The 16,655-nt window shown below is 41.2% G+C and overlaps 3 protein-coding genes across 3 annotated transcripts; 2 read left to right on the forward strand and 1 right to left on the reverse strand.

Annotated features, from left to right (window-relative positions):
- Positions 1-512: 512 nt before the first annotated feature.
- Positions 513-3,262, forward strand: LOC138904244 (uncharacterized). Its single transcript, XM_070192749.1, has 2 exons — positions 513-612; positions 2,904-3,262. Exons 1-2 carry the CDS (start codon positions 513-515, stop codon positions 3,260-3,262), a joined length of 459 nt encoding a protein of 152 aa, XP_070048850.1.
- A 6,362-nt stretch (positions 3,263-9,624) lies between these two features.
- Positions 9,625-12,637, reverse strand: LOC138904245 (uncharacterized). The gene is made up of 3 exons (XM_070192750.1): positions 11,927-12,637; positions 10,234-10,352; positions 9,625-9,739 (listed from the first exon to the last, which is right to left on the reverse strand). Exons 1-3 carry the CDS (start codon positions 12,635-12,637, stop codon positions 9,625-9,627), a joined length of 945 nt encoding a protein of 314 aa, XP_070048851.1.
- Positions 12,638-14,335: 1,698 nt separating this feature from the next.
- LOC138904246 (uncharacterized) lies at positions 14,336-14,947 on the forward strand. The gene has a single exon (XM_070192751.1). It carries the CDS (start codon positions 14,336-14,338, stop codon positions 14,945-14,947), a length of 612 nt encoding a protein of 203 aa, XP_070048852.1.
- The last annotated feature ends 1,708 nt before the right edge of the window (positions 14,948-16,655 follow it).

The following is a 16,655-nucleotide window of genomic DNA, read 5'->3' on the forward strand; positions in this document are numbered from 1 at the left end:
AGATTGTTTTCTAGCATTTAAGACATTTTCCAATATTCTGTTTTGAAATAATTACTCGAGACATCGAGTCGTATTTGTTTGACAATTTTAAGTTTTAATTAATGCATCATTGCTTTTCATTTATTTATATTTTTATCTTTCTACATTCGTTTTTCAGCATAATTATTACCTATCTTGTTGAACCTATGACTGTGACATGTAATGAGACAACGCAACATCAGGAGAGTGATTCAAAAGATTGGAAAAGTGATGTAATACCTGAGGAAATTGTCAAGGAAGTAGAGGATTTTGAGAACAAACCAAAGTCAAATCTGGAAGAAACTGAGGCAGTTAACTTAGGGGGATTCAGAAACAGTCAAAGAAACTCGCATTAGCATTCATCTGTCACAATCAGAGAATGAAGAGTATATCTGATTCCTAAAGGAATATGAGGACATTTTTGCATGGTCCTACGACGACATGACAGGGTTGAGCATATCCATAGTGTCTCACAAGCTACCTACCAATCCTACATGTCTGCCAGTAAAATAGAAGCTCAGATAGTTCAAGACATACATAAGTTTGAAGATAAAAGAGGAAGTTACCAAGCAAATCGAAGCCAAGATCCTTCAGGTGGTTGAGTACCCAACCTCGCTAGCCAACATTGTGCCGGTACCAAAGAAGGATGGAAAAGTTAGGGTGTGCGCTGACTATCGAGATATGAATAGAGCAAGTCCTAAAGATGATTTCTAGCTACCCAACATACACATATTAATTGATAACTGTGCCAAGTATGAACTCCAATCCTTTGAAGATTGCTTTTTAGGATACCACCAGATTCGGATGGACGAATAGGATGTAGAAAAGATAGCCGTCACCACGCCATGTGGAATATACTGCTACAAGATGGTGCCGTTTGGTTTGAAGAATGCTGGGGAAACCTACATGAGGGCCACAACTACTCTCTTTCATGATATGATACATAAGTAAATATAGGTGTACATGGATGATGTCATCATCAAGTCTAAGAAGAGTTCAAATCCCATAGCAGACCTGAGAAAGTTTTTCGACCGACTACGAAAGTAGAATTTGAAGTTGAATCCTACACAATGCGCTTTCGGAGTCCCTGCCGGGAAGTTGCTAGGTTTCATCGTCAGTCACTACGACATTGAGTTGGACCCGTCAAAGATTAAAGCTATTCAGGATCTACCACCACCAAAGAACAAGAAGGATGTGATGAGTTTCCTAGGTCGTCTCAATTATATCAGCCGCTTTATAGCACAATCGACAATAATATGTGAGCCAATCTTCAAGATACTGAGGAAGGATGTTGCGACGAGTTGGACTGAAGAGTGTCAAAAGGCTTTCGATAAAATCAAGGGGTATCTATCCAAACAACTTGTGTTGGTCCCGCCTGAACCTGGGAGACCTTTGCTACTTTAACTGTCCGTGTTGGATGGAGCCTTTGGTTGCGTCTTGGGATAACTTGATGAGGCCGGGAGGAAAGAACAAGCATTATACTATCTTATTAAGAAGTTCACTCCTTACAAAGCTCGATATTCTCTATTGGAACGTACCTGTTGTGCCCTGACATGGATAGCCTAGAAGCTGAGACATTACTTCTGTGCGTACACCACATACCACATATCAAGGATGGATCCGCTAAAATACATCTTTCAGAAGCCTATGCCTATGGGCAAGCTAACAAAATGGCAAATACTACTAAGTGAGTTCGACATCATTTATGTGACTCAGAAGACAGTCAAGGGGCAAGTATTGGCTGATTACCTAGTAGAGAACCCCGTGGATGGAGAATACGAACCATTAAAGATGCATTTTCCTGACGAGGAAGCATCTTTCATAGGGAAGGATATTGCCGAATCATATGACGATTGGAGGATGTTTTTCACGGATCCGCAAGCTTCAAAGGAGTGGTCATCATTCCTTTCTTAGTATCAGAAACCGGTCAACAACCTCAGGTTTCGGTGAACCAACAATATGGCAGAATACGAGGCTTGCATTTTGGGACTCAAATTGGCCATCAACATGAATATTCAAGAATTACTAGTAATCGGAGATTCAAATTTGCTAATACATCAGGTACTCGGAGAATGGGCCATTAAGAACACCAAGATAATTCCATACCTACATTGTGTGCAATATCTGATCAAAAGATTCACAAAGATATAGTTCAAACATATTCCTAGAATTTAGAACAAGTTCGCGGATGCGCTGGCTACCTTGTCTTCCATGATACAACATCTAGACAAGAACTATATTGATCCCAACCCAATAGAAATCCGTAAGCAGCCAGCTTACTGTGCTCATATTGAAGAAGAGTTCGATGGGAATCCATGGTTTCACGATATCAAGGAGTATTTGGAAAAAAAGAGAACACCTAGAAAACGTTATGCACACCCAGAATCACACACTTCAGAGATTAGCCAACCACTTCTTTCAAAGCGGAGGAATTCTATATAGAATGACTCCCGACTTGGGTCTGCTAAGATGTGTCGATACCAACAAGGCATCTAGGTTTCTCGAAGAGATACATGCCTGAACCTGCGGGCCTCACATGAATGGGTTTGTTCTAGCCAAGAAGACATTAAGAGCAGGGTATTTCTGGATGACTATGGAGACTGACTGCATCAAATATGTACAGAAGTATCACCATTGCCAGGTGCATGCTGATATGATAGGAGCACCACCCAATGAACTCAATGCGACAAGTTCACCCTGGCCCTTCTCCACCTGGGGCATGTATGTCATCGGACCGATTGAACCCGCCACTTCCAACGGACACAGATTCATCTTAATGGCCATAGATTACTTCACAAAATGGGTCGAAGCCGCTTCCTATAAAGCTATGACTAAGAAGGTCATAGCAAACTTTGTTCGGGATCATGTTGTTTGCTGATTCGAAGTGCCTAAATCAATCATTACCTACAATGCTGCCAATATCAACAGTGATCTAATGAAAGCCATGTGTGAAGCATTCAAAATCAAGCACCGGTACTATACAACATATAGGCCACAAATGAATGGAGTTGTAGAAGCCGCCAACAAGAACATCAAGAAGATATTGAGGAAGATGGTGGACAATTACAAGCAGTGGTACGAGAAGCTACCGTTTGCTTTGCTCGGATACCGCACCATGGTCCGCACGTCAACTAAGGCAACTCCTTACTTACTGGTTTATGGTATTGAAGCTGTAATACCCGCCGAGGTGGAAATTATTTCCCTGAGAATTATACAGGAAGCCGAGCTCAGCGATACGAAATAGATACAGAGACGGTATGAGTAATTGGCTCTCATTGACGGTAAAATGATGAATGCAGTGTGTCACGGTCAACTCTTCCAAAATAGAATGGCAAGGGATTTCAACAAGAAGTTAGACAGAGGCAATTCATACCAGGGCAATTGGTGTTGAAGCGGATCTTCCCGCATCAGGATGAAGCAAAAGGAAAATTCTCACCTAACTGGCAAGGTCCTTACATGATTCATCGAGTACTGATAGGAGGAGCACTCATACTTGCAAAAAATAGATGGGGAGATATGGCCGAAACCTATCAATTCGGATGCCGTCAAGAGATATTATGTTTGATTCCCGTTTAAGAGGGGATACGTAGGCAGCCCTGTGGGTTCGGTCACATTATAATAAAATCTTCATTCCCCTCTACGATCAGAAACCAGGGCAAGATTTCGAGTTTCGTCAATCTCATTACGTCAAGGATCGCCAAAATAGTATCGCTGAAAGAATACATCAAACTGGGGTAAAAGTTTGAGGGGGTCCTCAAAATTCTGTGTTAAGAAGGTCGCAATGTCTCAAAGCATGTCACAGACTATGATTCAACCAAATTATTTACTTGTGCGCATTATCTTTTTAAAAACAACTGCATTATTTATAAATGATTTACCGCAAATGCATATTTTTAAAAACCTCATTTCTGTAATAGCCAGATGTTACCCAGGGCGACTCGAACAAGGAATCGAGATAGAAGCAAAGGCGAAATGTGGAATCGTAAGCACGAACCGACCTTCCCCAAACTTACAATTTTTCTTTGGATGCAGGCATAATGGATATAACATTGATGAACATGTCCAAAAATATGTACAACAAGACCACTATCTTCACACCGACGGAAGTCACCAAGCCCAATCGCGTCAAGCTAAGAATCATTTTTCTTCCTCCTATTTAGTCATTGCTTTCTCTGCATTGGGATAAACATTGCCCTTATTACATTTCATGAGACCAAACGTTGTCTCCATTACATCGCTTGAGTCTAAGAACTACCTCCATTATTGCACAAGGCTAAACGCTACCTTTCTCCGCATAGGGTTAAGCATTGCCCTCATTACATTGCATGAGACTAAATATTGTCTCCATTACATCGCATGAGGCTAAGATTTGCCTCCATTATTGCATAAGTCTAAACAATGCCATCCTCTGCATCGGGCTAAGCACTGCCCTCATTACTTGCATAGGGCTAAGTACTACCCTCATCATTTGCATCGGGCTAAGCACTGCCCTCATACTTGCATGAGGCTAAGCTTCGCCTCCATCATTGCATAAGGCTAAGCACTGCCTTTATCTACATAGGGCTAATAGCTTGCCATCTTACTTGCATGAGGCTAATCTCTGCCTCCATCTCATACAAGGCTAAGCGCTACCTTATCTCGTTCTTGCAATCAATATTTCAGCATCCTTACATTTTCATGAGCTAAAACATCGCCACATTATCCGTAGGCATTATTCTCATAGCCCGAAGACATCGTGCCATGGTCTGAGGATCTCTCGAAACTGCATATCATTATTCAAAAGTGTCATAGTCCAGAGGCACCATCCTCAAGGCTCATACGGTGAATAAGAAAGATTGTGATTGTGATTTGTGAAATGTGAACATGAGATGTGGTACCTCGGTGTGATTCTTACTGTATATTCTATGTTGGAATGACTTGTTGATTTGAATGGTTATCATTTTTCCTTAAATCATTCATTTGTATTTTGATTGTATTTGGTTATTCGTTGTTATCTTTGTGTTGGAATGATTGTGACTTCTTGTATGAGTCATGCATTCTATGTGACATGCTGTGTTGCTTTAATAAGCTAATTTGTGCCTTCGTTGTTACTTGATAAATTGATTGTCAAGATGAATATACTTAAGTGGAGTCATCATCTCATATTTTGTTGAGTTGTTCGTAATATAACGATTGTAAATAAAGAAATTGTTAACATGCTCTACTTTATGTGACTTTAAGATAAAACTCGTCATCTCACCCGTTGCCTTGCTATAAATGATTCTCAAATTTAATTCATTACCCTATTTGATGCATTACCTTATTTAAATTATTATCATGCTTTGTCACGACCCCAATTTCCCACCTTAGGATGTCGTGATGGCATATAGTCTCTAAGACTAGGTAAGCCTAACATGTATTAAAGAAAAAGCAGAAATAATAATAAAACCTCAAAGTTAAACCATGTAAACCATCATAATAGAACTCAACAGTAGAGCTGACAAAAACTCCCCAAAACCTGGTGGAATAGAGTCATAAGCTCTACAAATACAATACTGTTTTGGAACAAGAAATAAACAGTAGAATGTCTAAAACCAGAAGGTGACTTCGAGGCTTGCGGACGTCGAGTAGGAATACCTTGAAGTTTCCAAAAGGCATCTAATCAATCACTGGCATTTGACACGGGCATACGTACCTGGATCTGCACAAAAATATGCAGAAGCGTAGTATGAGTACACCACAATAATATCCAGTAAGTATGAAGCCTAACCTCGGTAGAATAGTGACGAGGCCAGGTCAAGGCACATACTAGGACAAGATAAACAGAACAAAAATTTAACGACGGGAAGTAATGGAAAGTGGAGAAATGAATGACAACAAAGCAGTTTAATAACGTACACTAGTGACATAATTGTAAGCAAAACGACAACAAGAAGGGAGCACTTAATGAGAACCACAAATAATCAAATACAGACAAAACTGGTAAGACAACGAAGAATAAAAGCAACAAGAACTGTTCAACTAATAAGTCTTTTCAATATAAAATGCACAATAAGAATCATAACCGAGGTACCGCGTCGTATTCACATTTCACAATTTCAATCACAATCTTTCCTTATATCACCACGTGAGCCTTACATTTAGTTTTGAAAATCATTTTTCTTGAAATATCTACATGCGTTTTAGCCCACCTTATCACACCGCGTGGATTCAAGTAGTTCCCTACTAGCAACATGCGTATCAAGCCCACCTTATCTCACCGCATGCGTATCAACCCCTAGACTTATACCACTGCATGCATATCAATATCACAACGTAATCACAACTCGCACCAAAAGTGCCCATATGCCACAACTTTGCCAAAAGAATCAACAATACCAATGTTTTCACAACAAATAGCCTATAGCTCAACCACAATGTGTACAAGAATCTCAACAACACCAAAATAAATGTGAATTAATCAACAAGAAAGATATCTCAATAATTAACAACTTCACCTCAATGTGATAATAACTTTTACAACTTCAACACCAATAACTCAATAAGAAGATATTCGACGAAATAACAACTTCAAGTAAAGGTAATTCATTAATTTAAGAGGTAACAAGATAATAAGGAAGGCAATAACTTCAACTAAAGCATATAAGAGAAAACAATAAGACATAGAACAAGTGTTAGCTATGTCAAATAAAGCATGTAAGGGTAGATTAACACATGTAAGAGTAGATTAACAATGGGAAATATAACATATTATGACAATTCAATTAAAGGTATGGAAATAGTCTAAATAACCTAAACTAATCAAATACCACATATAGCCCGTGTACTCACTCATCACCTTGCATACACGGCTTTCACATAACAAAAATAGCACAATTAACCCATATCCTAAGGGGTAGTTCCCCCACATAAAGATAGGCAAGATACTTACCTCAACTAGGCCAACTCAACCCTCGGAAATAGCTTTTCTCCTAAAATTCGCCTCCACATGGATCAAATGTAATCAAAAGTGACTTAATATCATCAACCAATGCAAGGAAAAATAATTACAATAAATAAAGCTTTGATCTTTACCAAATTCCCCAAAAGTCAACCTCGGGTTCGCCCGGTCAAAACTTGGGTCCAAGGGTAGATTCTGACTACCCATAACCACACGAGTATATGTGATTTGTTTTCAAATCCGAGTCCAAATTGACTCTCAAAACTCAGATTCTCATTTTTCAAAAAAAAAAACTTGACAATAGTTCCCAATTTTCCTCTTTGATTCTCGTAAAAGTGATGTTAAATCTAAGATATAATCATGAAATATAGTTGGAAATTGATTAGAATAACTTACCCATTAGTTGTAGATGAATATCCCCTATCCAAATCGCCTCCTACCGAGTGTAGGGGTTCTAAAATATAAAAAATGAGACTAAATCCTCACTTTCCAACCCTTATGTCCAGCTGCAGATATCGCATTTGAGACACATGGTTCGCATTTACGAATCCTCGCAATTGATAATCAGGTATCGCATTTTTTAACCCTGACAACCTCAATAGAAGTTGCAATTGCGACAAAGACTTCGCAATTGCGAAGCTAGCTACCAACGCAAAAGCGACCAAGTGGTCGCAATTGCAACCCAAGCCCAGGCCTGCTGACTTTGTAAATGTGAAGGGGGAAGTCACAATTGAGACATCTGACCACCCACTGTCCCCTTCGTAATTACGAGGCTGGTGCTCGTAATTGCGGCAACAGAGCACCAACACACCAACAATTCCATTTTCAGTTCAAATCATTTCGCGACACGTCCGAAGCTCATCCGAGCCCTCGGGGCTCCAAATCAAACATCCAAACAAGTCTGAAAACATCATACGAACTTGCTCGCACAATCAAAACACAAAAATAACATATAGAACTACGAATCGAACACCAACACACATGAATTTCAAAGTAAAGTTCAATAATCTCTAGAATTGCATCCAAGCGTCCGAATTCTATCAAATCAACTCCAAATTTTGCAGACATGTTCTAATTAGCATAACATACCTGTTCCAATTCCCAAAACTAAATTCTGAACCCGGTATCCAAAAGTCAACCTACGGTCAAACTTCTAAACCTTAAATTGCTAATTTTTGGCAAAACAACACAAACCAACCTACGGACCTCCGAATTTGATTCTGCGCATATGCCCAAGTCCAAAATCATGATACGAAGCTATAGGAGCCATCAAAACACCATTCCGGGGTTGTTTTCACAAAAAGTCAAAGTTTGGTCAACATTTCTAACTTAAGCTTCTAAGCTAAGAGACAAAGGGTCTAAATCAACCCAAAACCTTCCCGGAACGAAACCAATCAACCTCGTAAGTCATAAAACCAAAAATTCACATATGTGAAGCATCAAAAGGGGGAACAGGGCGCAACTACACAAAATGATCGGTCGGGTTGTTATGTTCTCCCCCTCTTAAAACAAACATTCGTCCTCAAACGTGCATATATACATACCTGAAGTGACGAAAAGGTGAGGATAACGAATCTGCATGTCGTGCTCGGTCTCCCAGATCGTCTCCTCAACCGGATGACCCCTCCATTGAGCCTTCACTGAAGCAATATTCTTTGATCTCAACTTTCCAACCTGTCTGTCCAAGATAGCCACCGGCTCCTCAATTTAAGTCAAATTCTTGTCCAATTGGACTGAGCTGAAGTCTAAAACATGAGATGAATCACCATAATACTTCTGGATCATGGAAACATGAAACACCAGATGAACTGTCAATTGGCTGGGTGGTAATGCAAGCTTGTAGGCCACCTCACCAACTCTCTCAATGATCTCAATAGGACCGATATACCTAGGGCTCAACTTGCCCTTCTTCCCGAACCTCATCACACCCTTCGTAGGTGAAACCTAGAGAAAAATCCTCTCTCCAACCATAAATGCTACATCATGGACCTTCCGATCAGCGTAACTCTTTTTCCTAGACTGCGTTGTACGAAGCTGAACCTGAATCATCTTAACTTTCTCTAAGAAATCTTGAACCAAATCGGTGCCCCACAACCTAGCCTCTCCCGGTTCAAACCAACCAACTAGAGAACGACACCGTCTCCCGTATATGGCCTCAAAAAGGGCCATTTGAATACTCAATTGGTAGTTGTTGTTGTAGGAGAACTCTGCAAGCGGCAAGAACTAATCCCAAGAACCCCCGAAATGCATAACATATGCATAAAACATATCCTCTAATATCTGAATGGTGCGCTCTGACAAACCCGTCCATATGGGCGTGAAATGATGTACTCAACTCATCCCGTGTGCCTAACTCACGTTGCACAACTCTCCAGTAATGTGATGTGAACTACGTACCTCGATAAGAGATAATGGATACCAGTACACTGTGGATTCGAACAATCTTCCAGATATAGATCTGAGCTAGTTACTCTGAACAATAGGAGGTCACCACCGGAATAAAATTAGCCAACTTGGTCAACATGTCCACAATCACCCATACTGCATCAAATTTCTTCAAATTCCACGGGAACCCAACAATGAAGTCCATGGTAACATGCTCCCACTTCCACTCGGGAATCTCAAGTCTCTGAAGCAAACCGCCTGGCCTCTGATTCTCATACTTCACCTGCTGACAATTTAGGCATCTAGACACATACTCCACTATATCTTTCTTCATTCTCCTCCACCAATAGTGCTTCCTCAAATCCTGATACATCATAGAGGCACTCAGATGAATAGAGTACCACGACTGTGGGCTTCCTGAAGGATCAACTCATATAACCCATCTACATTGGGCATACATAACCGTCCGTACATCTACAACATACCATCATCTCCGATAGAAACCTCCTTGGCATCGCCATGCTGTACCGTGTCCTTAAGGACAAGCAAATGAGGGTCGCCATATTGATGCTCTCTGATGCATTCATATAAGGAAGACCGAGAAATCACACAAGCAAGAACCCAGCTGGGCTCTAAAACATCCAATCTCACAAACTGATTAGCCAAGGCCTGAACATCCATGGCTAGTAGCCTTTCTTCTACTGGTAGATATGCCAAACTTCCCAAAACTCTCCGCCTTTCTACTCATGGCATCGGCCACCATTTTGGCCTTCCTGTGATGATACAAAATAGTGATATCATAGTCTTTATGCAACTCTAACCATCTCTGCTGCCGCAAATTAAAATTTTTCTTCTTGAACAGATACTGGAGACTCCTGTGGTCGGTATAGACCTCACATAGAATGACGTACAAGTAGTGCCTCCAAATCTTCAATGCATGAACAATAGCTGCCAATTCCCAGTCGTGCACTGGATAATTCTTCTCATGGACCTTAAACTGCCAAGACGCGTAGGCAATCACCCTACCGTCCTGCATCAACATCAACACCCTGTCAAGCCCAATACATGGCGTATCATAATACACAGTGTAAGACCCCGAACCCGTAGGCAATACCAACACCGAGGCTATATTCAAAGCAGTCTTGAGCTTTTGGAAGCTCGCCTCACACTTCTCGGACCATCTGAAAGGAGCACCCTTCTGGGTCAATCTAGTCATAGGTGCAATAATGGATGAGAAACCCTCTACAAAACAATGATAATACCCGGCCAAACCAAGGAAACTCTGAATCTCAGTAGCCGAAGACGATTTGGGCCAACTCTAAACTACTTTAATCTTCTTCGGATCTACCTTGATCCCCTAACTCGACACCACATGACCCAAAAATGCCACCGAATCATGCCAAAATGCACAATATGAGAATTTTACATATAACTTCTTCTCTCTCAAGGTCTGAAGCACGATCCTCAAATGCTACTCATGATCCTCCCTAGTGTGAGAGTACACCAAGATGTCATCAATAAATACAATGATGAATGAATCAAGATATGGATGGAATACACTGTTCATTAGGTGCATAAATGCCGCTGGGGTGTTGGTCATCCCAAATAATATCACAAGAAACTCATCGTAACCATACCAAGTCCTAAAAGCAGTCTTTAGAATATTCGGATCCCGAATCTTCAGCTGATGATACCCTGACCTCAAATCAATCTTTGAGAACACTCTGGCACCTTAAAGCTGGTCAAATAAGTCATCAATGTGCGGTAATGGGTACCTGTTCTTTACTGTAACCTTATTCAAGTACCGATAATAATTACACTTCCGCGTAGAACCATCCCTCTTCTTCACAAACAGAACCAGACCACCCCATGGTGAAACACTAGGCCGGCTGAAATCCTTATCAAGAAACTCCTACAGTTGTTCCTTCAACTCCTTCAAATCTGCTGGTGCCATATGATATAGTGGAATAGAAATGGGCTGAGTGCCCGACAACAAGTCAATACCAAAATCGATATCTCTATCGGGTGGCATGCTTGGAAGATCTGCTGGGAATACATCTGGGAAGTCTCTCACTACCAGAACTGACTAAATGGTAGGAGTATCAGCACTGATATCTCTCACAAAGGCTACATATGCATCACACCCCTTCTCAACCATTCACTCATCCTTTAGAAAGGACACAACCCTGCTAGAAATATAATCCAATGTACCCCTCCACTTTAAATGCGGCAAACCTGGCATAACCAATGTCACAGTCTTAGCATGACAAACCAGAATAACATGATAGTGCGACAACCAGTCCATGTCCAAAATCACATCAAAGTCTATCATATTGAGTAGCAATAGATCAACTCTGGTCTCAAAAATACCAATAACAACTAAACACAACCGATACATACAGTCCACAATAAAAAGATCTCCTACAGGCATGGACACATACACAGGAGAACTCAAATAATTACGAGATATATCCAAATATGGAGCAAAGTAAGATGACACATATGAGTAAGTGGATCCCGGATCAAATAATACTGATGCATCTCTATGACAAACCAGAACTATACCTATGATGACTGCATCTGATGCGACTACCTCCGTCTTACCCGAAAACGCATAGAATCTAGATTGGCCTCCCACTCTAGGGTGACCTCTACCCTCCTGACCCCACCCCTAGCTGGCTGTGCGGGTGGAGCGGCAACTGGAGTTGCAACCATGGCCTGTGAAATCTGTTGACCAGGTGGAATCCGTGGAGCCTGAGTAGTTTGTGGAGGTGCACCCCTCCTGAGTCTGCGGCAGTCCCTCACCATATATCGGGTATCACCACACTCAAAGTAAGCTCTCGGTGGCCGTGGCTGCTGATACTGGCTCTGGCATGGTCGGGTAGATTGACCGCTGAAGGCACTCCGTGCTTGAGGTGCACTAGAAAGTGGATGAGCAAAGTGGGAAACCTGGGACCTCGAAATAGCCAGAGCACCACTAGAAGCTGGAAGTGTTGAATAAACTGGATGTCTCACATAGCCTCTACCATGATGGGCTGCAGCTGGGGTACGAGCACCACTATATCCTCCAGAATCTCGAGGCCTCTTGGCCTCCCTGTCCTCTCTCTCACGGCCCCACATACCCTCCAACCTCTGCGCGATCTCTACCACATGCTGGTACAGAGTATCTGTCACCAACTCACAAGCCAATGTAAATCTAATACCATAGTTGATCCCCTCGATGAATCGACGTACTCGCTCTCTGACTGTAGAGACCAAGGTAGGTACATGTCTAGACAACTCACTAAATTTGATGGAACACTCTGACACTGTCATAGCACCCTGGCGTAGCTGCTCAAACTTTGTGCGCCATTGATAAGTGTGGATTTTAACCACTTATTAGTACCTTCTTGCTTTAGTTTTAGTCCAAAAGTGTTAATTTTTGTTCCCAAAACTAATGAAATTGTGCAAATTGTAGGCATGTTGGAGAATTGGACCTTACAAAGAATTCTAACTCAAAAAGGAGTGTTCCAGCTCATAAAGTTAAGAAGGAGTGCAGGAAGCCAAAGTGCAGTCCACATAAGGAATTCTGTCGTCGAAGAAGAAAGTGCGGTCCGCAGATCTGGTACCTGAAGCTCAGAGGATGTTTGGAGAAGTGTGGTCCGCATACTAAATGTGCGGCCGCAAAAAATGGTCCCACTAACAAAAATCCAAAAAGTTCAGAGAATGTGCAAAACGACCAAGTGTGAACCCTTGCCAAAAGTGCAGTCGCAGAAGGAAAAGTGCGGCCGCAGAAGCTGAAGTGCAGTCACAGATGGAATTGTGCGGCTGCAGAATCTCTACACTTGCTGGAGCTAAGAAAAGTGCGGACCACACATGGAATTGTACAGCTGCAGAACCTCCCGGAGGGCATTTTTGTGAGCGAATTTTGGGCCACAATAAATAGATGGGAAATACTTTTTTAGGGGTAGTTTTGTAATAGTTTAAGCTGTAGCCGTTATATTTTACTATTTTGGGTAATTAGTGACTATTTTGGGTTAAGAATTATTAGTTTTATCAATTTAATCTTAGTTATGGCTTTAATTAGCTCTTTTTTGTTTTTTCAATTTCTACCATGAGCAGCTAGATTTTCTCTAGGGTTGTGACCCAACCCTAGTGTGTAAACCTTATAAGTGATTAATGTAATACTTGTTTATGATTGCGTGTTTATTAATTAGCCTTGTTCATGCATTATTTCTATAATTAATGGTTGCAAACATTGATTCATGCCTATTTGACTTGGTTCTTACTTGAGAAAGAAGGACTTAGTCTAGGAAAACTTAGGGTAGCAAGAAATTGGGCTAGTTAAGGTTTTGTCTAGGAAACAGCGTGCCCAATGTCTAAGACAACGTGCCCGTACCACCCCCACCTCCACCACCACAACCATAAGTGGAACAACACCGGATATTGCCCAATGAAGGTTATGCTAGCGCAATAGTCCCCCCTTGTATTAGGGCGGGCAACTTTCAAATTTCCAATCTGATGCTCGCTTTGCTAGAGCAACGAGGCTTTTTCACCGGTGCGCCAAGTCAAAATACCTATAAACATTTTAAGGGCTTGGTGGATACGTGTTGGGTGAGCAAGCAAACTAATGTTCCCGAGGATGCTTTGATTCTAAGGCTTTTCTCCTTCTCTATACGGGGTACAACTTTAGATTGGTTAGAACGTTTGCCGAATCATTCAATACATACTTGGGATGAATTGGCGGCGAAATTTATTGCTAAGGTTTTCTCTCCCGGGCATATGGCTACTCTTAGGGATAAAATATTGTCTTTCAAGCAAGAGCCCAATGAACATTTGCATGAGATTTATGAGAGGTATTGGACAATGGTGAAGAAGTGTCCAAATAATGATATGACCAATAACATGATCCAACAAACTTTTTACCATGGTATCAATGCTACAAACCAATGTATGGTCAATTAACTGTCCGGCGGCAACTTTATGACAACACCTTATGCGGAAGCATGGTAAAATCTTGATGAGATAGCAGAAATGTCATTGTCTTGGCAATCTCGAGCTAATATTCCACAAGGTTATCCCAATATGATACACCTCCACAAAGAGTTGCAAGACCATGGGCAAGCCATTTCCGAATTGACAACAACTATGACTCAACTAGCAAAAGCCCAATATAATCAAGTGCAAGGTCCTAAGAAAGTTCATGTTATGGAGGGAGTAAATGTGCTGGTGAACAAGAAGATGACCAACAGTCCACAAATGCAAACCCGAGTGGAGAATTATGTGCCAGATGATGGTGGTTTTGATCATGATAATTCTTATCATGAGCAAGAAGAGGAATTTCAATATGTGAATAATTTTCAAGGGCAAAAAAACAACTTCCAAGTCTCCAATCAACAACAATGGCGACCACAAAATAACCAAGGCAATTGGAGTTCTAACAATCAAGAAAATTGGAGTGGAAACAACCAAGGAAATTGGGGAGGCAACAATCAAGGTGGTTGGGGAAACAATCAAGGCAACCGGGGGTCAGATTTTCAAAGGCCCCAAATGTATCAACAACCGAGCAACCCGCCTCCTTATCCTTCCCATGGTTCAAATTCTTCAAATAATAAGATGGACCGTATTGAGAATATGTTTAAGTAAATTATGGAAAATAATCTCAATTTGGATGCCCAACTTGCCTCACACAACACATCAATCCGTAATTTTGAAGTTCAAATGGGGCAGATCTTTAAAGCTCTAAATACTCATCCTAAGGGTGCACTACCAAGTGACACAGTAGTGAACCCAAAGGCTGGTAACAATATGGGACGTGCTATGGCGGTTATCACAAGAAGTGGAAGATGGGGGATGCACCCACCTCAAGTGAAAGATGACTTGTAGATGATGACCAAGTGATAATAGAGGAGATCATCCCAAACAATGTTGTTCAAGCAAATGATGAAGTTTGGATTGACATTGATAATAGTGTTGAAGAGACTCAAGAGGAGGTGAACCCATCTAGAGAGCACATCATTGACATACCAGAGTCGGTAGTGCAAAAGGATAAGGCAACATTGCCTAAGCCTCCACCTCCCTACCCTCAAATACTTGCCAAGAAAAATGGAGAGAATCAATTCAAGAAGTTCATTCAAATGATGAAGAGTCTTTCAATTAATGTGCCATTCGTAGAAGCTTTGGAACAAATGCCCGATTACGCAAAGTTTATGAAAGATATTGCAACCAAGAAGAGGTCAATGAATTTTGAAACTATTAAGGTCACTCATCAAGTGAGTGCAATTGTTCATTACATGGCTCCTAAGTTGGAGGATCCTAGTGCTTTCATGATTCCTTGTACAATTCGGAGTGCCAAATTTGCTAAAGCACTTTGTGATCTTGGGGCGAGTATTAATTTGATGCCCTATTCGGTTTTCAAAACTTTGGGAATTGGGTAACCAAGACCCACATCTATGAGGTTGTAAATGGCCAATCGTACGATAAAGAGGCCATTGGGAGTGATTGAGGATGTTTTGGTCCGGGTTGATAAGTTCATTCTTCTAGAGGACTTTTTTGTCCATGATTGTGAAGTTGATTATGAAGTTCCTATCATTCTTGGGAGACCTTTCCTTGATACAGGTAAGGCTCTTTGTGAAGTGGAAGCCGGAAAACTCACTTTCTGGGTTGGTGATGAACAAGTGGTATTCGATGTGTGTAAGTCTATGCGACAACCAAATAGTAATGAGGTGTGTTCTTTTGTGAATTTGGTGACAAATTTTATTATTTATTATACAAGTTCTACAATCAACGATGGTGATATGTTGGAAGCCGTTTTGCTCAATTTTGATGATGACGAGATGAATGATTTCATGGAGTGTGTGAACTCTTTGCAAGGAAGGGGTCGTACAACTATGCACCCTGGAAATTATATTTGGATCTTGAGAATAGGAAGACTCCTCCTACAAAGCCTTTTATTAAAGAGACACCTACTTTGGAGTTGAAGCCATTGCCTCCACACCTTCGATATGAATTTCTTGGCTCTTGTTATACTTTACCAAATATTCTTTCCTCTTGTTTGACTAATGTGCAGGTTGATTCCACATTGGCAGTGTTGCAAAAGAGGAAGAAGGCTATTGGGTGGACTTTGGCGGATATTCGGGGTATAAGTCCCACATTTTGCATGCACAAGATCAAGTTGGAGGATGGTGATAAACCGTCAATTGAACATCAAAGAAGACTCAATGAGGCTATGCAAGAAGTGGTCAAGAAGGAGATTATCAAGTGGTTGGATGCCGGGTTTGTCTACCCCATCTACGATAGTTCATGGACCTCTCCGGTTCAATGTGTCCCAAAGAAGGGGGCTTGATGATTGATA

Source organism: Nicotiana tomentosiformis, chromosome 2 (genome assembly GCF_000390325.3).
Source record: "Nicotiana tomentosiformis chromosome 2, ASM39032v3, whole genome shotgun sequence".
In the NCBI taxonomy this organism is placed as follows: Eukaryota; Viridiplantae; Streptophyta; class Magnoliopsida; order Solanales; family Solanaceae; genus Nicotiana; species Nicotiana tomentosiformis.